At 52.3% G+C, this 22,912-nt stretch overlaps 8 protein-coding genes across 8 annotated transcripts in view; 4 read left to right on the forward strand and 4 right to left on the reverse strand.

Moving 5' to 3' along the window:
* Positions 1-5,229: 5,229 nt before the first annotated feature.
* Positions 5,230-6,944, forward strand: BBA_02774 (C6 zinc finger domain protein; the record flags this gene model as incomplete). Its single annotated transcript, XM_008597871.1, has 4 exons — positions 5,230-5,254; positions 5,317-5,940; positions 5,994-6,402; positions 6,458-6,944. 4 exons carry the CDS (start codon positions 5,230-5,232, stop codon positions 6,942-6,944), a joined length of 1,545 nt encoding a protein of 514 aa, XP_008596093.1.
* A 139-nt stretch (positions 6,945-7,083) lies between these two features.
* On the reverse strand, positions 7,084-8,807 carry BBA_02775 (Amine oxidase; the record flags this gene model as incomplete). The annotated part of the gene is made up of 5 exons (XM_008597872.1): positions 7,084-7,270; positions 7,328-7,371; positions 7,428-8,231; positions 8,322-8,578; positions 8,630-8,807. 5 exons carry the CDS (start codon positions 8,805-8,807, stop codon positions 7,084-7,086), a joined length of 1,470 nt encoding a protein of 489 aa, XP_008596094.1.
* Positions 8,808-9,689: 882 nt separating this feature from the next.
* BBA_02776 (choline transport protein) lies at positions 9,690-11,690 on the forward strand (the record flags this gene model as incomplete). The annotated part of the gene is made up of 7 exons (XM_008597873.1): positions 9,690-9,802; positions 9,857-10,061; positions 10,116-10,389; positions 10,436-10,697; positions 10,752-11,289; positions 11,432-11,524; positions 11,586-11,690. The coding sequence occupies 7 exons, from the start codon at positions 9,690-9,692 to the stop codon at positions 11,688-11,690; spliced, it is 1,590 nt and encodes a 529-aa protein (XP_008596095.1).
* Positions 11,691-12,074: 384 nt separating this feature from the next.
* BBA_02777 (uncharacterized protein) lies at positions 12,075-13,290 on the forward strand (the record flags this gene model as incomplete). Its single annotated transcript, XM_008597874.1, has 2 exons — positions 12,075-12,110; positions 12,172-13,290. 2 exons carry the CDS (start codon positions 12,075-12,077, stop codon positions 13,288-13,290), a joined length of 1,155 nt encoding a protein of 384 aa, XP_008596096.1.
* A 455-nt stretch (positions 13,291-13,745) lies between these two features.
* On the reverse strand, positions 13,746-15,994 carry BBA_02778 (SNARE domain-containing protein; the record flags this gene model as incomplete). The annotated part of the gene is made up of 3 exons (XM_008597875.1): positions 13,746-13,952; positions 14,041-14,374; positions 15,306-15,994. 3 exons carry the CDS (start codon positions 15,992-15,994, stop codon positions 13,746-13,748), a joined length of 1,230 nt encoding a protein of 409 aa, XP_008596097.1.
* A 434-nt stretch (positions 15,995-16,428) lies between these two features.
* Positions 16,429-16,926, reverse strand: BBA_02779 (uncharacterized protein; the record flags this gene model as incomplete). Its single annotated transcript, XM_008597876.1, has 3 exons — positions 16,429-16,610; positions 16,685-16,694; positions 16,750-16,926. The coding sequence occupies 3 exons, from the start codon at positions 16,924-16,926 to the stop codon at positions 16,429-16,431; spliced, it is 369 nt and encodes a 122-aa protein (XP_008596098.1).
* Positions 16,927-17,474: 548 nt separating this feature from the next.
* On the reverse strand, positions 17,475-18,100 carry BBA_02780 (uncharacterized protein; the record flags this gene model as incomplete). The annotated part of the gene is made up of 2 exons (XM_008597877.1): positions 17,475-17,535; positions 17,595-18,100. 2 exons carry the CDS (start codon positions 18,098-18,100, stop codon positions 17,475-17,477), a joined length of 567 nt encoding a protein of 188 aa, XP_008596099.1.
* Positions 18,101-21,937: 3,837 nt separating this feature from the next.
* Positions 21,938-22,912, forward strand: part of BBA_02781 (WSC domain-containing protein) — a gene marked incomplete at both ends in the record, with an annotated part of 1,984 nt that continues 1,009 nt past the window's right edge. Inside the window, 2 exons of the mRNA XM_008597878.1 lie at positions 21,938-22,157; positions 22,210-22,859. Coding sequence (XP_008596100.1) covers positions 21,938-22,157; positions 22,210-22,859 — 870 coding nt within the window. The remainder of the gene's footprint in view (positions 22,158-22,209; positions 22,860-22,912) is intronic.

Genomic DNA, 22,912 nt, shown 5'->3' on the forward strand with positions numbered 1-22,912 from the left:
CGTCTTTTTCTTCGTCCTTTTTTCTTCATCTTTTTTTTTTCTTTGTCGTTTTGATTTCACGAGGCTTCTGGCTGGTCTCTCTGCCGTATTTCCCCATGCAACTGGCGAGCGGCATTGAACTTTGCTGCGGCAAGCTCATGTGCTGCCCCTCCATTGCCACTCTTTAACGAGCTATAAGCGCTGAAACCAGCCAGCCTATAGGTGGATAATAGGTAGCCGGCGTGCTGCGAAATGTCCGCCCAGTCGTAATGAAAGCACCCATCTCCTCAGACGCCTGGCCCGAGGCTGAACTTCAAACTGAAAGATTCCTTGGTTGCCTGTCTGGTGAACTTTTCGCCGCTCTGGGTTCCTTGTGGCTTTCACTAGGCTTGGCATTGCGATACGGCCTCTTCCGGTCTGCTCCGCCGACCAATGCCCGTCGTTGGTGGTCGCCGCCGCACTCATTGCGCCAAAGGGCACGAAACAACACTTGTCGTTGCAGAAACTCTCACATAGCCCGCAAGAGCTAGGAAGATTTCCTTCTTGTGGACTTTTTCGAATGTCGTATTTTCTGGTCTTTTTTTTTTTTTCTCCGGGCGCCTTTCATGATAGATCGGGTACCACAAACCCGGGACAAACCCCGGTCGCAGCGCTTCTTCGGGACGGGGACTGGCAACGATGCGACGTCATTGCCTCGATTTGAATACCCAGATGCGACCAATTGCGCCGGCAGTACCAAGGAGGGAAGTGGGATAAATAAAGACTTGGGTAATGAAGCATAATCACGCGCAAAATACTCACATTGCATCGGGGTTGTCGTCGTAGATCTCTAATAAACGCTATGCAATCTGAGCTATGAGCTGCAGAGGAATCAATTGGGTTTCCGGCCGGGGAAGGAGAAATGAAGAAAAAAAGAAAGAGATGGCAAGAAACAAGATTCCAAAAATGAAGGAGGGGGGAGATGGGCAGACAGTTCGGTTTTAATACGGGACAGCCTACGGTCAGCGGGATGGATGGGGAAATGTATGGGCAACTCCGGAATCGCTCACGTCTACTGGTAACAATGGTGTCTCTCCAGCATTCCCAAAACACCACAACATCTGGACTGGAGACAATTTAGCTTCGCTGCTACGCCACCTCCAGTAGGCAGCTGTCAAAGACTAAACTCGTTGGCGACGCCTGCGCGGGCACATGGAGTTAGCCATGGTCGGTCAAATTCTCAAGAAAAGCCCTTTAGCATTCTCCACCAGAACAAGAAGATGCTAACTACCACTTGGCCAGGCCTCTTACTCGCTCAGCAACAGGCTAGGCGAGGCAAAGGCAACGCTACGAATGAGACGAGGCAACCCAACTTTTTTCTTTCTCGGCCCCAGGATAGCCCGCAGGGGTGGTAAGGATGCTTATCTGTGACACTCCGTATTGGTGGGTGAGGGCAAAGGACTAGGCCACTACAGGCGAATAGTGGGCGCCCAGGACGACACTCTTATTACTGAGGGTTGTCCTATATAGGCGCTACACTAACTGCGTAGCCACTGTACTGCCTATTTAAACTAGTTAGTTAGTCCAGCACCATCTTGCAGCCGGGCCGGACGCATCTCCAGGCGTTGCTCCGCCCTGGTGGGCTCTCTAGAAGCACATGTCAGACAACTGGCTGCTCGCGCCGGGTCAGCCAAGGTCAGGGTCAAAGTGAGGCGACTATTTTTTTTTAATGTAGTGAATTTCCCCTCCACACGCGACCTTTCGCCGCATTGCCTGCCTTGTGAACAGTTGCTCCGATGTACGGAGAGGTTTCTCGTCGGTTGTCTGCGGTTGCATGAGGAGTTCCGCCGAGCAAGCATCTCAACGGCACCTCGAGAATGAATGGATCTTCCTTTTGTCAGACGGCTTCGAATCGAATCTCGACAACTTCTCTGCTCGTCTTCCCGGACAATTTCAGTACTGTAAATTCCGACGTGCTCGCTAGTCCAGGTCTTGAAGTCCTCAAGCAATTCCTACCGAGAACGCTACTCACCACCACCTCAACTAGTCTTGCGCTTTTCCGACACGCTACTGCACTCTGCAGCACATCTCTCCCCGAAAGTTTCCCGCGTCCGTCCGCACCCCTCCGTGAGAGCGTGAGGCAACTTGACGTGTTATGATGTATCCCATCCACGAACCCCTACCCCATCAAATCAAGCCTTCGACCGCGTCATCCTCGGTGTGCACTCAACGCGGTAGTGGCACACTGGTAACGTTGTCCATCATCAAGGCTGCGTCACAGTTTCGCTGAATGAACAGCGCAAGGATCAACCCAAGCCGCCTTTCCTGCGGCCATATGGCGAGCAGTGGCTACTTTCGGCAACCCGCTTTTCACATACGTTGACTGAATACGGATGTCAGTGCTGCTTTTTTCTGCGAGTTGTAAATAGTTGCGCCATAGTAACTAGTAGCGCCTCCAACGGTCCCCAGCCTACAAAGCATGGCTCATAACCTCGGGGCTCATCGGCAATGCAGGCATGCATTCATTATGATTGTCCGACCCTGCATGAGCACCAAAGAGTCTGGCGCGTTTTTGTTCAGTCTACGGGATACCAAGCCATGAGAAATCCACAAGCCCCATGCCCAAATCCAGACATGGCTGAGCATTGAATAGATGGCCAAGATGGCCTACCCCACAAGGGCCCTGAGCGACGGGGGGTTTGGTCACAGCAGAATCTCATCTTCAAGCCAATGCCCACGCGCCGGTACGTCATGGCTGCAGCTTCTGCCAATCAAAACCCTGCTATTTTCAACCTGCAGATGTGATCCTGGTCGATGGCCTGGTTTTGGGTGGGAAGAGAGGCTGTACGAATAACTTGTGACAGTGCTTGGCTGGTTGTATAGGTAGATTGAACACAACTCCAAACCACGGAGCCTGGCAGCAGCCACATCATAATAATGATCGTGATTACAGGCTACTTATTTCCGCGACGGCAGGTTCTTCGGGCGCCGCTGAATAGCTCCCATGTCCATGAAGATGCTGAAGTGAACTGGTGAACTGGGAGCGGAGACTACCAATAACAAAGGGCAGACAACTGGGAGCGTCATGTAATTTGCAAAAACTACCCCGCTGATGCGCGACTTTTGTCCCATGCAACTTTTTGAGCCATTGACAAAGGAATGAGAGTGAGTGATTGAAAAGGGAGGGAGGCGCTGATAAGTGTACATATGGGCGCGCCGCCACAAGTCGCCCACAAACTTCTTACACTACCGGTTGGCCAATCACAAGGCACGAGGCTTGTTCTGTCCTTATCTCGGACCAACCCCATTGCACCACCGGGTCATCGCTAGCATCTCCAGGCGAGAGGGCCATGCATCTTGTACTCTGTGTTGCGAGTCGCGACGAACCTTGAGCGCCGCAGAGAGCCACAAAAACTCGAAATTCGCAGCAGAGTAGCTTTCTAGTGCTTCTGGGATTTTGATTTTTTTTTTTTTCTTTTCCATTATGCCAGCAGTACCGTCAAATGTTTTTTCGGCCAAGTTGCTGGCAGCCTTACAACCAGGCTGATCATGAACGGCTGCGCCAGCACGGCCAGCTTGCTGTTTTACCGAGGTACCAACAAGGGTTGTCACCTAGATCAACAGTATATGCAGGAAAAAGAGGGCACCGTTCGTTTGCTTTCAGCCCATCCTTTGATAGATAAGAACTTTTTGGCGCCGCCGCCTAAATATTAGCGTCTACCGACATCGGGGGGGGCGGGAAGCTGGTGGTGGCCAGAAGCGGGTGGCGGCCAAAAACAGCCTGGCTGTTGGGCAGACACTGGCCGTGTCGTTTGCTACACGTAGTTGTGACTGTCAAAGGCAGGGCAATGAGATTTACCCGGTCCGTTTCCCCGTACATCTCCCTTGGCCGACTACTTGAATTGGCATTACAAAGCAATCTTACACTCACTTCGACGGATGATTTACCAGTTCTCGCGGCCCACCGATCAAAGGTTTGGCGCCGGTTTGCTGCAGTGTTGAGTGGCAAGCAAGCAAGGTCGCCGTGCTTCCGCATTCACCCGAACATGGTGAAGCCATGCCAAAACTGCAATTTCTTGGGCGGACGCAAACTTGAACCATTCATCCACGAGAGCAGGGGATATAAAAGTTGAAAAATCAAACACTTCTAACAAAGTCTATCTTTGATCAGCCTCATTGTTGATTGGCGTCTTAGACATGGGACCAATAAGGGTGCAGCAGGCGCACCATGCGCGCGGGGAACAGTTTGCAAGTCGCGACCGTTGAGACATGTGCGATTGCACCACAAGCCTGCCGCAACCTTATCTACATTGTTTGCAGGGTTCAAGTTGCATCTCGATAACCTTGATCTTCATCCATCTATGCTTTTGCTGCCGGTGGTTCCGATTTTCTGGATCAGGCTTGCCATGTCAAGATACACGATAAGGCGTATCTATAAACTATAAAACTGTGCTGATAAAACTATGCTTTCGCAGCCTCGCTCATGATCTCTGTAGCAATGAAACTTTGACTCTCTGCACGCTCATCTAGGAGCTTCGACCGATTGAGGCCATGTGGTATAGGCTCCTCGGCTTGCAATTATCTCTAGATGCTAGTTTAGCCAACAGCTTTCAAAGACAAGCACGATGAGTTCAACAGATCTTTGTAATTGAATGGTAGTCGACTAATAACCGTTCACCATGACCGCAGTGATGGGACTCAACAATCGATTTTTGTGTCGCAGTTTGTTCACTCTCCCTTGATGTCCAAGATTTATTAGCTGCGTTGTTGAGGATTGAGGATATCTTTGGAATGCTGGTTACTTCCTGCATTATCCCGAGCTGCTTGAGCATAATTACTCAATCACAGCCCGGACTCCAACATAAGATGGGCACAATCTTTATTTGCCCGATTTCGCAGATTTCTCTCTTACCTGAATACAAGATCAACGCGTTTCTATCGAGTCCGCTTTCGAGCGGACAGTACCACGTTCTTGCCGTTAGGTATAGGTTATCTTCAGCACTGCAATCATTCGCCCCCCCCCCCCCCAGCTTTGCCTAATTTAGCAGCTGCCCCGCACTCCTCTGTGCATCAACCTGCATCTTCAGCTCTCGATTCTTTACATCCTCCGCAGCTTCACCCCCAAAGCCAAACAGAGAACCCAGATCAGATATCGCCCAATTCCATATATCAATCCTCTCGCTAGTGAAGCCCTTCACGGCTGCCTTTCGCGCCGTGGCATGTCGTAACGATTCGAACCGATTCCAGACGTTGGAACTTTGCCACGCCAACATGTCGCTTGCCAAGAGGAATAACGGTGAGAACACCGGCGAATCATCTTGCTTCAAGTTGCAAATATGTACTAAATGCCCCCTCCAGGTTGTCTGGAGTGTCGGACGCGCCGCGTCATTTGCGACAAGGCTGAGCCTGAGTGCTTCAAATGTCGCAAAAAGGGCATCAAGTGTTCCGGCCAGGGTATTGAATGCCGCTTCAGCCCTTATATGCGCAAAAGTCCCAATGCCACCAGAGTAAAAGCCAGCCCGGCGGCTATGACCTTGAGCGATGAATGTGCCGAAAGCGCCGGCGTCAGCAAGACCTCAAAGCCTGGCATGTCGGCCGTAGACACAACCACGCCGCCCTCAAGGACATCTTGGAGAAAGCAATACCTTTGGGTAGATCCAGAACTCGTACCGGGCCCAGACCCGGAAACGACACCAGTCGCAACGCTTGTGACTCCCAAGACGGAACAAGACTTCGGTTCTAGCGCGCTCGCCGACACGCCAGCACATTCGTCATCAGCATCACCCTCCTCCTCTACCAGCTCGCCGACCGATGAAGCGCAAGATGACGATACGAAAGCAAAAGATCACATTTCGCCGATGGGTCAGACTGGAGATAGCCTGGTGGTGCACAAATCGTCAACCAGACGGGAGCCCTGGCCATACGGGCCAAGCACCACCATTCAGAGCGTATCTTCGAACTCGAGATCCTTCTTTGATCATTGTATGTGCTATCTCTGCGTTGGTGATTTCTTTTGAGAAACTAATTCTACATAGTCTCAAATTTCATCGCGTCGAAAATGGTCGTCCTCGACTTCCAAGACAATGGCTATCGACAGATGATTCTGCCCCTTGCCACACAAGATCCTTTGGTTTCGCAGGCGGTCATCGTTGTGTCCGCATTTCACCTTTCGCAAGTAGTGCCATCTCTTCGAATGAAGGCAGAGCTGGGTCAACAACGGGTGCTCTCTCAGCTACGGCAGTCTGCGCTCAGCCCCAACCGCGATCAATTCTTCAATCTCTCCAACTGGGTGATAATTCTCGTGCTATTAGTGGGTGACACCATCACCGGCTCGAAGAATTACGTATATCTTCTCGACTTGTTATCACAACTGTCACGAGCAGCATTATCTGACAAGTCGCTACCCGACAATGTCAAGCAATTCGTCAAACAACAAACACAAATGTAGGTCCCGTACTGATTCGTAGCTCGCACCGTCACGACTAATACTTTGTCTTAGGTTTGAATTGTTTGGATCTCCCCTCTCAAGTCCGCAAAAGGGATTGGACATGTTACGCCGACGGTCTGCCGACTATCTCTCATTCATGTCGTACTGTCCCTCCACGCCGGAGCAGCAGGTCTTTATTGACTCAATGACTGAAGTCATCAAGCAAGGGTCTCAAATCTTTGAAAATAGAGCTTTGAATTCGACGACACTCGAAGCCTCCAGAGCCTCGGTCGAGCGGATGCGCCAGACAGTCATTACCATGGATCTAGAAACTGACGGCAGTCACGCCCTCGTATGGCCATTCTTCATCGCCGCCGCCGAGAGTACGCTACCAGAACACCGCCAATTTTTCGCTAGCCGATTAAAACAATTATTCTCCAATACTCGATTTGGCAGCATTCCCGTTGCGCTTAATACGCTCGAGTACATATGGAACAAGGGCGACACCACGAGCTGGACAGATGTTGTCACACGGGAACGACAGGTCTTGATCATGTAGACAGGGCATATTACTGTAAGTGGCGTACTTTTGATTTCATTGTTGGGTCGGTAATAGCGCTTGATTTAATGCATCAATCTTTTACGAAAATATAGACATTTGTCAGCCTCTACCACGTAATTACTTCGTCGTGCAAAGATCAGTTCTTCGACTGGCCAATCATATCGGCTCGTACGTTGGCAGCAGCTCTGGTGCCCTCTTCAATCGCGCCGTCAATAAAACTTCGCCAGCCAGAGGCCCAGTCGGAGCTGGCAAAGAAGATATTGCCCTGACGAGCTCGGAGTTCCTCAAAGTGAGACGCCAGCAGGCCCGGCGCGGGAAAGAACCTGTTACCGAATGGGTCAGTTCCATGTCCCTACACAGCTAACATCGTGCGCTCTTACCATGCGCCTTTGGCGAATTCGTCGCGAGACCAGTTATGGAAGACCTGCGGCTTCTCAGCACTTGTGCAGTCAATATGGGCACTGTCGGGGCTGTACTTACCACTCGCTCAACATTCATTGGCGTGAAGCCCTGAAACTCGGAAATGGTGCGATTGATGTCGTCTTCTGGGTGAAAGTGTTTGTGCTGGCCACCAAACGCTACGACATGCGTATTCCCCGCCGGCGTCTCTCCATCGCCAAAACCGTAAATCAAGCCGTTGTGTGGATAGCTGATTCCTGTAAAGGAGCGCAAGTCCCGATCGAGAATCTCTGCATGCACTTTGATTGTCTGGTTCACATGACCTATCTTTGCTGCAGTCGCCTTGCCCTCTTTCAACGGTGGATTAAACGCCACATTGCTCAAGACATTCAGCGGCATCGCCGAAATCATGTACTTGGCTGTAAACGCCTGTCCGCTCCTCGTTGTCACTGTGATCCTGTGCGCGCTATCCTCGACCGACGCCACAGGCTGACTCAGGGCATACGACAGGTTTCCCGTAGCCAGTGCCTCTTCAAAGAAGCGTACGGCAAAGGACGACTGGCCGCCGCGAAACTTGAAGCGCACGAGGTGGTTGATGCACCCCTCGTATGTGTGCCCGCTCAGCGCCCACCAGTGCAGCATCTCGTAGAAGCTGGTCGTGGCGAGCGTGGCACCGCTGCAGAGAAGCACAAAACCCTCGACGCAGAGACGCTCGTTGGGCGTCAAGTTGTGCTGGATCTCCACCAAGCGGTCGGCCACGGACATGTTGTCGAAGCGGCGGTCGGAAGGCGTGAGGTGGGCACTGTGCGGCATGGGGAGGGCATCACGACCGTCTTTACCGTCGACGTTGAAGAATTTTGACAGACATTTCTGCATCAGCACGTTCTAACCGAGTACATTGTAAGTGTTTACATTTAGCTTTTGTCCATTCTCACTCAGTATTGTCGACCTGGGGGAAGGTGGGGGGAGCGGTACCTCTTCATCGTGTGTAAATGACTGAGTGCCCTCGGCGCTGGCAAGAAGGAATCGGTTGATACCGCGTGAAAAGTCATATGAGCTCTCCAACTCATCCTGCATACCGTACCGCGCAATTTCTCGCCAGATGGTGGCTTGGCCCCAGTACACCCACGTACCGCCCATTTCGTACGGGTAGCCACCAATGTTGGAGGACCACGAGCGGCCACCGATGCGATCGCGCGCTTCCAGGAGCAATACTTTGAGACCTGAGAAAGCTGATTAGTGTTATTCTGATGAGCCTTGGGACTTGTCTTGTCAAAACATACCTGCTACGCTGGTGTCGCGCGCGGCGGTGAGGCCCGCATATCCAGCCCCAACAACAATGACATCAAACTCGGTATCTGTCGATTTGATATTGCTCGACGGCTGAATGGCTCCAATGCAAGGGATGCCAGGTCGAAGGCCGTCGGCTTTGGTCCATGAGAAACCGTCTTTGGATGTCATGACTTTGGTCAGTAAAAAGCGCAAGGCACTTTGCTTGTACTAGGTAGCTAGGAGCCGGCTGGGTGTCTGTCGAATCTTGGTCAGGGTCGAGCCTATATACCACGTAAAGGATTGGATCCGCAACGACTGGATCATTTTTGTCCTGGGTGCAGCTTTTCTCATATATATACCAGACTCGGATGCCAATGTTCTAGGCCTTGCCCTAAGAGGCAATTTTCTGAGTTTAACGGCCCGAGTAGTGGCCGATGCCGTGTGCCCACCATCAGTGAGACAAAGGCAAAGCAGCGTCAGCACTTTGCAACCAGTATGTTCAATATGACGATATGTCTCTAGAGATTCTCCCATAATTTTCTTGAGAATTATATCTCATGGTTCTACGCGGTTCGTCCCGTGAGACGGACCCTGAGGGTAGGCGGGCACGCGGGTTACTCCATCAGAACGATCCAAGATACATACTGGGGAATGGAGGTCTCCAGCATAGAAGCCTTGCTAACCTTGCACTAACTAGTTAGTTCGACCGGCTCACATCGTCGGTGCCCGAAGACTCTGGGGTAGCAGTCAATTTTGAGCTGCCCTGCTGTATGGCTCTTTGGGATCGCCGATGCATCATGCAGTGCGACTGCGCAGCCACAATTCGCATGCAGAGTTAACGTTGTACATGCCCAGCACTTGACGGTCTCGAGTATTGGCGCAACTGAGACCTCAATACTACAACCTAGTGGAAAAAGCAAGCTAGACTTGAATTGATCCGTCTCACTTTGATGACAACCTGCCACTGTGGCCTCATTTCTCCTGGACTTCGTGGATGTTCAAGCGCGTCGATCGATTTCTTCCGTATCTACACTCTCGCTGTAAGCTTCTCTTATCTTTCTCAAGAATATAATGTCTCAAGCACCACACTTTACAGTCAAACGCTCTGCAGGCCTACACCATGGATCCCTACGACAGCGACTTTCGACTCTGTCAACGCTCGCAATGGCCTTTGCCATTCTGAAGTAGGTAGACTTTTCTCCCAATTCATGGCGCAGTTACTTATATGGCTGCAATAGTACGTGGATTGCTCTTGCGGGGTCTATCGGACTTATTCTGCCGTCAGGTGGCTCTGTCGCCTTTCTTTACGGCTTTCTCCTCTGCCTCGTATGCAGCTTTTGTGTGGCTGCTAGCCTGGGCGAGTTGGCTGCCATCTGGCCGACGGCCGGCGGTCAGTATCATTATGTTTTTGCATTGTGTACAGAAAAATGGCGTAAGCCAGTGGTAAGAACAACACGTACACGACAATGCCGACTTCCAACCAATAATGGTCTATAGAGCTTCTTTGTCGGTTGGACAAATATCGCTGGCTGGTTGATAGTGGTCACTGTACAAGGATATTTTGCTGGTAAATTCATTTTTCACACTTTTTACGCGCAAGATCTAATATCGGTAGCACAATTCATCTCTGCCGCCATCGTCGTCGCCTCAAACGACTCGTACCAGATAACGGCCGCGCGCACATACGGCATTTTCTTGGCCGTTTTGACAGCCACTACAGCAATCAATATATGGGGAAACAATATTCTGGGGAGGTGGAATACAGGAGCTTGTAAGAGCTTTGTCACACGTTCTTTGGAAAGCCCGCTGACCATCAGTGTACTGGTCTGTCCTTGGTGTCGTGGTCACCAGCATCGTCCTCTTGGCCAAGTCTGCCAAGACTGATGCCAAATACGTCTTTACCGATTTCAAGAATGAAACCAATTGGCCCGATGGAGTGGCTTGGATTCTCGGTCTTGTTCAGTCGGCGCTCTCCCTCACCGCATATGACGTGGTGTTGCACATGACCGAGGAGATGCCGAACCCGAGAAGAGACGCGCCGCGAGCGTTGATATATGCTATTGCCGTAGGCGGACTGACGTAAGTCAGTAGACTTAACTAACATGTACTTATGTGTCTAACAACTGAGAATAGGGGTTTTCTGTTTATTCTAGTCATCCTCTTCTGCTTGACAGATCCCACCAGCGTACTAACAGCTCCCGGCAACATGCCTATAGTAGCCATGGTTCTCCGAGCTACCCAAAGTCGGGCCGCCGCTTGCATTATCAGCTTGATGATCAGCGTGTGCTTCATCAACGGCTCAAGTGCAAGCATTACCAGCGTCAGTCGGCTTCTGTTCGCCATGGCACGCGATCGCGGCATTATATTCCATGACTTTTTCGCTCACATTACGCCGCACCTCAACGTTCCCCTTCAGCCAATCCTTCTTTGCTACGGCTTCAACGTCTGTTTTGGACTTTTATACTTGGGCCCAAGAGTTGCGTTTAGTGCCTACGTAGCGTCTCTCGTCATTCTGCTCAACTTGTCATATGCAGCTCCCACCATCATCGTCTTGATTCGAGGTCGCCAACTGCTGAGTACAGCTCGGTCGACGAAGGATTTTCATTTGTCGCAGAGTCTCGGCATAGTCGTGAATTACGTCTCAGTGCTATTCCTCACAGTTACATCAATTGTAAGTCGAATCCGTTCTGTTCACCCAGACAAAGAAGCTAGCTGACTGGACCAGTTTTTCTGTTTTCCTGCGGCACTCCCAGTGACGACTGATAACATGAGTAGGTCTTTTTGCCAGCTGCGACATTTACCGAAACTAACAGAAGACGGCAGACTACGTGTGCGTGGTGCTGGGAATATTCGCAGTTATAGTGTCACTGTTCTGGCTCAAGTGCCGCAGCACGTTCCTTGGACCAGTAAGTTGGGTCCGAATGCTATTTGCAAATTAATGAGTCGTCAGCTAACAATAAGCTCCAGAACCTCGACATGATAGCAAACCATGGCCGAAATGCAGGGTCTCTGCAAGTTGAAAAAGTCACGACCACCAGACCAAACCTGGAAACGCTCGAGAACCGAACTTAATTACTGTAATTGGTGTCAATGGCACACTAAGAATCGAATTCGGTGAAATCATGACTGTGCCGCGAAATTGTGTCCAATTAATTCGCCAGTAGCCGCATGACAAACAGAGTAGTAGTTCTTCGAAGAGCTGTAGGGTTATGGTCGAGAGACTTCTTGAAAGCATCGGAGTCTCTCACGATCCATATTTGAGGCGATATTTCTAGCCTCAAGAAATCCTGATTGTTGTTGCGTTGTTGACGAAGAATAGTTGAGGGCGGATGGTGAGGAAGTCGGTTCAGTGGCCCCGCACTACCTGCAGTGTGGCTTGTTTACTTGAGCCAAAGCTTTGTGCAGCATCAGGCAAGCTACAGGCTCCAGACAGCATCTAATGGGCATCAATTCATCATGTTTGCAACTTTACCAGACTTTACCCCGCGAGACGTATGTACATTATCTTTATCCTGACCATATCCCCTATTTCAGGCCTACTAACGCGCTCCAGTCGCACTCGCTGTGGTACACGTCCTCGCGCGCGCCCATCCTCGGCGGCCTGCCCGACGGCCCGGAAGGCGGCGCCGACATTGTCCATAACCAATTCCCTCACGGCCCGAATGGTCCTCCTCAACGGCAGCGTGGCCACATCATCGAACGAACGGCGTTGGCGCGTCTCGCCGCCGACGAGGCGTACATGCAGCGACGCCGCAACGGCATACAAAACTATGGCAGCACGTGGCTGAGGCCTCCTGGGCTCCCCAAAACGCTCCACCAGATGCGAGAGGAGAAGCGCGAGCAGGAAGAGCATCAAGAGGCGATGCGCAGGGAGCAGCTAGCACAGGAACTCGCCGAGGCCGAGGCCGAAGCGGCCGGCGGAGGCGAAGACGCCATGGACGACGTGCAGCTCGACGGCGCGCAGGATCTGGACGAGGAGATTCCCGACGCGGATGATGAGTTTGCGCTCGGCGGCGGCAGCGACAGCGAAGAGGAAGAAGAGGACGACGACGAAGAGGAGGAGAACGTAGCGGACGTGAGCGCCGCAGAGGAAGCGCTGCGGGAAGAGCGCCGCAACGACCTCATGGCTGCGCGCATGCGCATGACGGACGACGCGTTCCGGGAGGCGTTGGTTCGCGGCGACCCGGACGGCGACGACATGTACGGTGGCGGCGATGAGGAGCTCGACGCGCTCGGGCAGGGCCACATGCTAGACGAGGAGGATTTCGCGCCGAGCTCGCTGCTAGACGACGGCGGCGACGTGGACTTGGGCATGGACGCGAATCTCGACGACGACATTCCCTCGGCCGAGGAGGAAGAATACGATGCGGGCTACGAACACACAGACTCGGACGCCGCGCTGTCGAGCGACGACAACAACCACCACCACCACCACCACGACAGGGAGAGTTCGGAGGAGGAAGAGGAGAGCTTTGGCTTCGCGCCGCGGGCGGCGCCACTGAGGCCGCCGCAGAGCCCGACGCTGCGCGGACAGCCGCATAGACGCAGCAATGCAGGGGCAACGCCGCGAGGCCCGCGTTCCAGCATGGATCTGAGTGCATTCTTGTCGCAGGATGAGAGCAGCTTCATGGACAGCAGCCCCGCGCAAGGGCGTCGCAACATGCGCGGTTGAGGTTGGTGGGCTTTGTCCCTATGTTTATTTGATACCCCCAACGACGGCAGTTTAGCATGCCAAATATGATTCAACGGTAACAACGTGGCAATGTGTGTAGAAATGTGATTTTGTTTTCCTCATTATTATTGTTAAAAAAAAAAAAAACATGTATCCCCCATATAATAAAGCAAGGCTCCTCCCAATGTGCTTTGTAGTCAGACAAATATTTAAAAGACAGAAGAAACGTCCCGTAACGCCGTAAAGGAGCATGATGCAGAGAATAGATTTTCCCAAAGTCCCTCTACTTTTTGTTTTCCCCTATCGCCATCCTGATGTTGGATTGCTTTCTTTTTTTCTTCTTTTTTCAACACATCAGGCCGTCATCGTTCTGTAGCCACAGGTCGCCCTGTACCATCTCAACGTCGCTCGTCTTGTAGCGCCTCTTCTTCTTCTGGCTCCTGCCCTGATCATGTCTAGAACAGCCAGACATAGGTAAAGATCAGAATGACGGCCAGGAAGAATAGCAGCCAGACCTTCCAGGGTATGCCCGAGCGCTGTGCCATGAGCAGCATCCTGTTCATGGTGCCGCGCAGCCGCAGCCTCGTCTGGTCAAAAGTATCATTCATCTTTTCCGCGAGCGCAGAAGAGTCTCGAATTTCGTCACCGATCGCTACCGTCATCTATTTTCCAAAACCTCGTTAGCCCTCTCCTTTACACCTTTTTCTTTCCGCTTCTCCCACGGTTGCTTGCTGAGTTCCGGAAACTTACATCTTTCAGCGTCCGCACCTTGCCCAGTATCCCCGCGACCTGCGCATCATTCTGGCTTTCGAGCTCGTTGAGCACCGCATCGCTGTACTGGCCCTTTTGGTTGGGCGTCGCCGATCGATAGCCTCCCGGCGGGCCGCCGCCGCCTCCTCCTGGACCGATATTCGGGTTGCCGTAGGCGCTGTAGCTGTTGTAGGGCGACGGACTGCCGGTGTTGCTGCTGCTGTGGTATCCGTAGCCGCCCGCTGGGCTGCCGCCTCGTCTGCTAGAATCGCCGCCGGAGTAGCCTTCGAAGAGGGCGCTGCGGGAGTCGCGCTGGTGAAGGCCGCCGAACCTGCTGTAGTTTTGCAATGTTAGTATTTTTTTTTTCGTCCGTGTTGTAAAAAAGGGGCCGGCATCTAGATCTCTGTCGTCTGTGTTGTAAAAAGGGGCCGGCATCTAAAATCTCCGTCGTCTGTGTTGGAAGTCGAAGCACGCGCAAGGCCGTCAATGACGCGCTTGGATCCCTTTTGCAAACGGGACAGCTATCAGAAACAAATTGTATGCGCTCGTACCTTTGCGCCATGGTGTTGGCGACTGTGAAGAAAGTATCACAGAAAAGTCAAAATGAAGAGCATCCGATAGGAAGATGAAACAAAAAAACTAGCAGGGAAATCAATCGACGGGATTCAAAGTTTCGAAAATTAATCGGCGCCTCATCGCTAGATTTGGCGGCGCCCCCCTCCCCTTTAATGGATCCCTGGCCCGGGGCAGCAAGTCGCTGATGCGTGCACAGCATCTGGGCCAAGTCAGCGTAACAACAGGTGGCATCTCCAACCTCCAGTGCGTCGCCACATGTGGCGTTGGCACGTCAGTGCAGAAGGACTAGACATTCTGTTTAGGGACACATCATGAACTTGATCTTATATTGGCATTTTGAAGAGCTGTATGTTTTCAATTTCCCCTGATAAGCTTTCGCAAGTCGTCACTGTACAAGCAGCACATTGAATAACAAACCACAAGATACTTTCCAGCAAGTAATTAGTCCATCCCAGCGCCCCGAGACCTGAACATGAAGCACAACTCAAGTCTAGCTTTTTCCGCCCTTCTTCCGACCTTTTGCTCTGCCCAGTCGCTTTTTGCCTCTATATAGCGTCTTTTCGTGACTTATCTCGTCCACTTGTTGTGCTGGTTCCGGCGGCCCAAAACACCACATTCCGCCATCATCACCGGAGATCGGCCTGGTTAGCATCACTTCCAACGGTTGCCGGCTCAAGCTACGCGCGAACGAGAAGTTGACCAGGCCATTTGCCCCGCGCAGGTAAACTTTGTACACGCCGTTGCATTCGTCGCCGGGAGCCGCGTCCAGTACACGGACCTGCACTCGCGTCTGGGCAGCCGCTACCCTAGAGCGCTGACACCAGATGCTGTGAAGCTGTTGTATCGTGTCGGCGTCGAGAATGATGCCAAAAACGTAGCGCATATCACCGCCTTGCGGATTGCCTTGCATTCGGACTATCCAGTCTTGGAATTTGCTGCGTACGGTGTCGGGACACGCTTCGTTGAGACCATCGTATCTGCTTAGGAGCTCCAGAGAGTAGCGGGCAAACAGTTCGTCAGCGGGTCGTACAGCGCCTGCTTCGAGTAACTTTATCGGCCAGGCTTCAGGTGGTACTATGCCATCAAGCAGTATACCGTCTCGTCTATGTGAGTACGACCATCTGGCCCCCAAATCTCTTTGTACCGCGTCGTTGACACAGGCAAGCGCGTTGATCAGCTGCTGTTGGGGCGCTTTGTAGTCGATGCGAATAATAGTGATTCCCCAGGTACCTTTACCAAGACCGCTGCTCAGCGAAGCCACTCGAAGGAGACGTTGGCTATTACACTTGCTGCTGTCTTTGCCGTTATCGCGCCTTGGCTGTTTGTCCCAAGGTACGCGCCACGGAATATACTCGGATTCGTACAGACTACTGGCCATCATTTCAAAATGCAATTAACTGCTGGCAATCACTCCGATTTTCTGACAGTGTGATATTTCTTGTATAACTGCTGAGTGCATGAAAGATTTGACAACGGAAAAGGCAGGCAGGCGGGCGGCTGTCACTTTCCGTGCAGGTTTTTCTCACATTGCCGCCAAGGTTTGCATGGTATCAATATGACAATCCCACTGTCGAAAGTGTCCAAATAATAGCAGATTTAGGTCGCTCAATGAGATAGTTTGTTTTTACAACCAAAGAAGCCGTCCTGACCGTGCATTCTTTTTTTTGCGCACCGTGTGTAATGCAAAAACCATGCCCCTCCATGCCCAAATAGGCTGGTTCACCGCCATCATAACTCGTCGCTATTTTCATTTTGGTCTTCTTTCTCACATATCCCTTTGACTACCCCGAGTAGAAAAACTCTCCCCAACATTTAACTAGACATTTCAGTGTCCTGAGCGGGGGGCTCAAAGTCCTCATCATCTTCGTCGTCCTCGTCGTCGACGGGGTTTTCGGCAGCAGCTTTAGCAAAGTCAATCTTGGCGCCGCGGGTTCGGCGACCGCCCTCGACAATGTTGTCTAGGTCGACCTCGTCGGCGCCGTCTTCAATGTCGTCTGTGACAAGTTCGTCTTTAGCATCGTGGTTCCGGAAGTTCGCTCGTCGCGAAGTGGCGGTCATTCGATCTTACCTCCTTCGTTCTGTGGCGAGTTAGCGCGTTTTTCTGAGCATGACGATTCTAATGCATGTGCTCACCTCTTCGTCAAAATCATCCTCATTCTCATTCTCATCATCTTCATCTTCGTCCTCGTCCTCGTCATCCTCATCCATCTGGGCATCATCGTTTACGCGCTCAGCGGCCTTGCCCTTGCCCTTGCTCTCGGCGAAGCTGCCGGTGGCGGAGTCGTGCTGCGTGGTGACACCGTCGGACATGTTGAGTGAAGAGCTGGTGTATTTTCAGAAAAGACAAAGGGTCTTGCAGATTGAACACGTAAGTTGGCAATTGCACTTCAATAGGCAAATTGAAAGAGTTGTTAGAAGGGAGCAAACGCGAAATTGCACTAATAGGCGCCTGGGTCCATGGGTTTTAAGTGCTCGCCTAGAAGCGCATCTGTTTCGTGCTTCCATCTGCGTAGCAACGGCGCTAATCCGAGTTGGGATAAAAGCTGCTGAGGCTCCAGCTGCACGTGACGCAATGGCTCCCTTAAGTTCCATGCGGGACACCTGATGGCTATGAGTTGCTGCAGTAATATATCTAGGCTATTGCTGAGGAAAGAATGTCCCGAGTATGATGTGCAGGGCGTGGACCATCTGCAGAATCGGGAGTTTCGTCGTTGGACGACGGGCAGGGATGGCCAGACCACTCTAGCAGTCAGACTCAACATTCACAGGAAAGACCATACCAAAGAGCCAGTGAAAAGAATGAAAACTGCAGTGCCTCGAGTAGGTATTATGCATCCGAACGTAAGGTGATCGTCTAATTATTTATCACCGCCGCCGCTCATGGCAATGAACACCACAATCGCAAGCACCCACCAGTACCTTGTAGCCAACGTTAGCATGCCGTTTTCTTATCACCAGTCATTGTAGACAACACATACTTTTGAAACAGAGTCTTCTCCTGAGGTTCCTCCCTCTTCCCGTCGGGGTTCAGCACCACGGGCTTGTTGAGCGCCGGTTGCGTCCCACGTGTCTCGGGGAGCAGCACAACCTGCGGCCCAAAGTCCCGCGTGTGTCCGGCGTCGATCTGGACGCCCTTGAGAGTCGTGCTGATGACTGCGCCGTGGGAGTCCACCGAGATTAAGAAGTTTGGCGCGAAACCTTTGCTAAAATTGTCGACCGACGCCACCGTCGTCCCCGAGGACCAGGCCTTGGATGTTACATCGTAGACGCCGACCCGGATTGTTGACGTGCTGTCCGGCAGGTCTGGCGCCTCGTAGGTAAGCACCTCAGCGGCAGATGGCACGGCAACATCGTAAGCGACTTCAGCCAAGGGGCTTGGCTTGCCGCCGCCCTCGACGGGTTGGAGGTAGATGTGGGCAGTGCGCGGCGTGGCCGTGGCTACCGTAGCGGCGCATAGCGCTCCGAAGAGCGAATAGAAGCGCATCGCGAAATCGGCCGAGTCGCTTGGTATATGCTGGACGAGATGACAATCGGGATAGCTGTTGGATTGCGCCGCGCACTGTCGATGAAGTCTAGTTGGCCGAATGCTTGAAGTGGTTGTAGCTCGGAAAGTGTGGCTGCAAAATGCTGTGTGTGGCGGATACTGTGTGGCGCCTTCACTGTCAACCTCGCCAAGTCATGAACGTCACTCGTTGCAGAATCCGTCCACCATGCCATTCAAACATCAGAGGCTACCCTCAGATTCGATTTTCGTGGTATGTCTTGGACTTGAAATAGCGAAGGATCCAATGAAGCTTTCTCTATTCTTTCCTTGCCTTGTTTAGTTTGACCACAGCCGCCGCTTTGCAGCGGGACTGTTCAAGTTCATGACCACTCACAATAAGCCAACAATGTAGGCCAGGCTATTCTCGCACGTAACGTCCACAATTTCGAACGTCACCCTTGCTTGGCCCTCAAGCACACAATAAAAAACCTGATTATTGCTCCAGTGATTACTGCGTCTCAAATGACGATCCACGCAATTACAGTAGTATGCATGCTGGCGAAACGGAGAGCTCCACGCATGTTCTTACAAAACAATCGACATCTTGTCCACACAAGTGCGAGAACCCAGACATCCTCGCAGCACAGCTATACTCAACGAGATGTAGTCCCCGCATCGTTGAAGCGCGGCAGTGTTGGCACTGCAAGAATAGGGCCTCTGTCCTCTGCTACAGGTCGTGCATTCGTATATGGTTCTGGGCTGGTAGGAAGGACATGCAGCGACTCTCTGACCTCGACTGCATAATCTTGGAAACCGGTATAATTGGTCAAAGACTAGCCCCCCCAGACTTAAAGTTGGCATCCGGATCGATATGCATAATAATAAAGGGCAAGTGAGGCGAAGCGTCAACGTCGCTGTCAAATCTGGGCTGAGCCTTCACTCGAAATCTCTATTGCCATGTACCAACACGCGATGGAAAGAATGACCGGAACTTGTGGCAGACGAATGCGGAAGAGACAAATAGGATACTTGAGCATCTAGCTGGAAAACTAGGCGTACCCTAAAGTGACACAATAATGTTCTTCGTCTGGTTCAACAGCTGTAGCCCAAAGCGCACAATGATGTCTGCGACGGAATCCGTATTCATTCAACATACTACCAAGACACTTGGCCGTTGTCCGATGCCTCCCCCAAGATCGCCACTGATGGAATACATATGTAGCTGGATACCATGACTGGTGCGCATGACCTCATGCGAAAATTCGCCCTGCAGTGTGCTGCGCATTTTCAGCCAGGAGTAGCATCTCCCGCTCGGCCCGTAAGAGCTTCTGGCGGGCCAGCGCAATGACGTGCCGAATGGCAACCGTCAAGAGCGTCATGGACAGCTCTCCCCAATTCGGAAGCGGAAAAGTTCAAAACATGGTCAAGTTGACATGCTGACATGTTGACATGTTGACATGTTGACAGCGCCGAGAGCGATGGAAGGTCGCTGGGCCGTGAGTCGGACACCGACGAGCCTCTTGTGCGGGTTGAAGCTGCATGAGCAGCTGAGTCCAAGGGCGGCGACGCCGGACGATCTGATGGAAGCTTGTCATAGCCCTCACAGACCCTCTCACCTGAGGCGCAGTGGCAGCAGTCTGGCTTGCCCTCGTCGCATTGTACATGGTGTCGTCTGCAATGATGCCCAAGCGAACAGAGGCAGAGAGGCACGAGGCTAGCGGGAGGAAGCTCCTGGGTTCCTGGACCGCGGTGGAGAAGACATGGATAGACCTACTAACAAGTGATGCAGTCCGTCGTAGGCTTTGGGGGTCCAAGTTATTTGAGGCGACGCATTGGTACGTGCCTTGGTTCGGCCACACCCAACTCACCTTCAGCGCTGAGCCAGTTCGTAGGCTGGTGGGCTCCGGGCACCTAGATGGCAAGGCCCCTGCATTCTCCTGACACAGAACTCTATTTCTCCTGTTTGAAGCTCAGCGATTGGGCCGTTGTCTGTGAGTTGGGTCTGCCCGCAATGGCTGTGGAGTCGCTAGCCAGTGCTGTTCATTATGCATGCGGTGCTAGCGGAAGCAAACGGGGAAAAGCGCAAATCGGTTTATGTACGAATATGGAATACTCAGGGCAGGTTGACCAAGATGGCTTGGAGCAAAAGAAGATTTTTTCTTCTCACCGATGGTGAAGAGAGGATATGTAATCCGTAGTTGCGAGATTATGCCGTGTGGTCTAACTATCTTTTATTATGGGAAGTTATCGGTTACTGAGGGTACCTAGGCTGCCTACCTACCTAGGCATTTCCTGACTAAGACGGAAGCTGGCAACCGTTGATTTTGTCGTGCTTCTGAAATCAAAGCTACCAGCACAAACCATCCTATATCCATGGGCGGAAGCGTCATCAATTTTCTCCCGCCATCGCCAGCACATGCCGGGGATTCCATCCATTTCCCCCGTCATCCGTATTCACGCTTGGCTCAGAACCGGATTTATGCGTCCATCAGTTTATTCTTATGCGATAGCCCGCCATTATCGGCCCATCGACATGGCTCCTCTCCGGCTGCCTTACCAGCTTTAGCTGATTTACGCCCAGCTTCATGCAGAACGACGTCCTACCGAGAGTCGATTGTTTCAGCATGAAGACGACCCCACAACCAAAGACAAACCAGTCGGCAGCACTTCACGTACCCTTGCGAGCGGCCTGTTCGCTCAACCGCCGCCATGCGCCCAGAGAATAAAACGTTACCGAGCTCGGTGCTGTCTACTCGGCACGGCACCAAGATCCAGGGAGTCAATCGGTGGCCAAAGAAAACCGGTTCCTTTTTGCCGTAACAATTTTTAACTATAATCGGTTTTTTTTGTCCATTTAGTGGGAGTCTCGCGGCGTGTTGGATCGGATGCATCCATCACAAGCTCAGCCTGCCAGGGCCACCCACACACATTCGGATATTTCTCCACGGCTGGCGTTTATTTTTGTCGCAGGCTCTATACCAAATCAGGATAAACTTTTGCCACGCTAAAGAGTGTCGCCGAACTGGCTATGACCTACGCTGCTCGGATGATGCGCGACTTGGCTTGGGGCACGGCCGTGGGCTGCCCGCTTCCAGCAAGGAATCTCCTTGCCCCTTGATTAACCTCTTTGGGCATGGTATTCAGCAGAAATCGCACTGCAATTTTATCTTCCGTACCAGTACTATGTGAGCCCAAAAATATGCTCACCATCGCGATATCTGCTAACTCGATCAGCCAGGTTCTCTGACTGCCAACATGTGTTGCGACATGAGTTCGCTGCCAATGCTTTGGCCTCGTGGTCAGCTCTCGAAGAGACTTTGGATGCAATTGGAGGCTCTCGGAATTCGGAACTCACAATATATCGCCGATATGCCCGTTTGACTGCGTCAGATTGAAGGCCTGAAAAGGAAGCGGGGTGGAATAACAAAACAACAATGCCAATGTCAATGCGCCGGTTAACTTTATCAGCTAGTTCTTCGGAGAACAGACTGTGTACCTAGCGCAGACCTGCTCGACATCCTAAAACAAAACGAACGCTCGAGCTCAGGCTGTAGTCCACTTGCTTAGCGAGATATCCAGCTCAGGTAGGCTCACCGTTCACTGCATCATGCTTGGACAAGGCCCCGGCAAGGTGGCTAAGGCCTTGGCTATGCTTAAAGATGAATCTGCTGCTGGACATATAAACCAATTCGCCTTCCGTCTGGTTACAGTTTGTCTCTCATCAACTTCTGCATCGACGGCTCGGTGCTTGCAGACTCAGTCAACATACTCTCTTTCACGTTGAGCAGGGCTTACACATTCGCTTCTACCCCTTGCTATTAACTGAGATCGTCTGCCATGGCTCCTGCCCGCAGCGTTCTCGCCGTTGCGCTTGCGGCTCTCCTCGGCGGAGTGTCTCACGCTTCCTACACTGAGCAGCCTGCTTGTCCCAAGCCTTTTACGCCTTTTCAGTGCGCCGGCTGTGTTGCCACCAAGGATGGCAGCAGCCCCTTCGACTTCCGGTCATCGGCTGACCAGAGCTCCATGACTGTTGCCAAGTGTACTGCTGTTTGCAAGGGTATGGGCAGCAACAGAATCAATACAACGACTGAAAGCTAATGGAAACCTAGGCAACTCTTATCGCTACGCGGCTTTGACTTACTACGGTGTCTGCTACTGTGGTAACCTCGAGGGTGGCCAACAAGTTCACGTAAACCAGTGCAACTACAAGTGCAGCGGAGATTCGTCCGAGCACTGCGGTGGCCAGAACGCCTGGTCTGTTTGGGAGGACCCTACCTTCGCCAAGGGCGCCGAGGAGGTTACCACCAGCGACTATCAAGCTCAAGGCTGCTACAATGACAACAGCGGCCACGGCCGCACTCTTGGCCACCCCGCCAATGTTCCCGATCTCACCCCCGACAAGTGTATTTCTGCATGCAAGACCCAAGGATATGCTTATGCTGGTGTTGAGTACGGCGGCGAGTGTTGGTGTGATTCCAACTTGAACCCTTATGCCACCAAGGCCGCCGAATCTGAGTGCAACGTACCATGCAAGGGCGACAGCTCCAAGGTCTGCGGTGGTAACTCGCGCATCAACGTCTACTTCGCCAAGGATCTTGCGTCGTCTGAGCCCTGCACAGTCGGCCCCAACCCGTCTTCCAGCGGTGTCCCTTCGACCACTGGCGTCCCCACCGGCAGCAGCACTGGCGTTCCGCCCGGCAGCAGCACCGGCGTCCCGCCCGGCAGCAGCACTGATGTTCCCCCTGGTAGCTCCACCGGTGTGCCGCCCTGGCAGCAGCACCGGCGTTCCTTCTACCAGCTCCGTCGTCCCCA

The sequence above is a fragment of the Beauveria bassiana genome (genome assembly GCF_000280675.1).
Source record: "Beauveria bassiana ARSEF 2860 unplaced genomic scaffold BBA_S00006, whole genome shotgun sequence".
NCBI lineage: Eukaryota > Fungi > Ascomycota > Sordariomycetes > Hypocreales > Cordycipitaceae > Beauveria > Beauveria bassiana.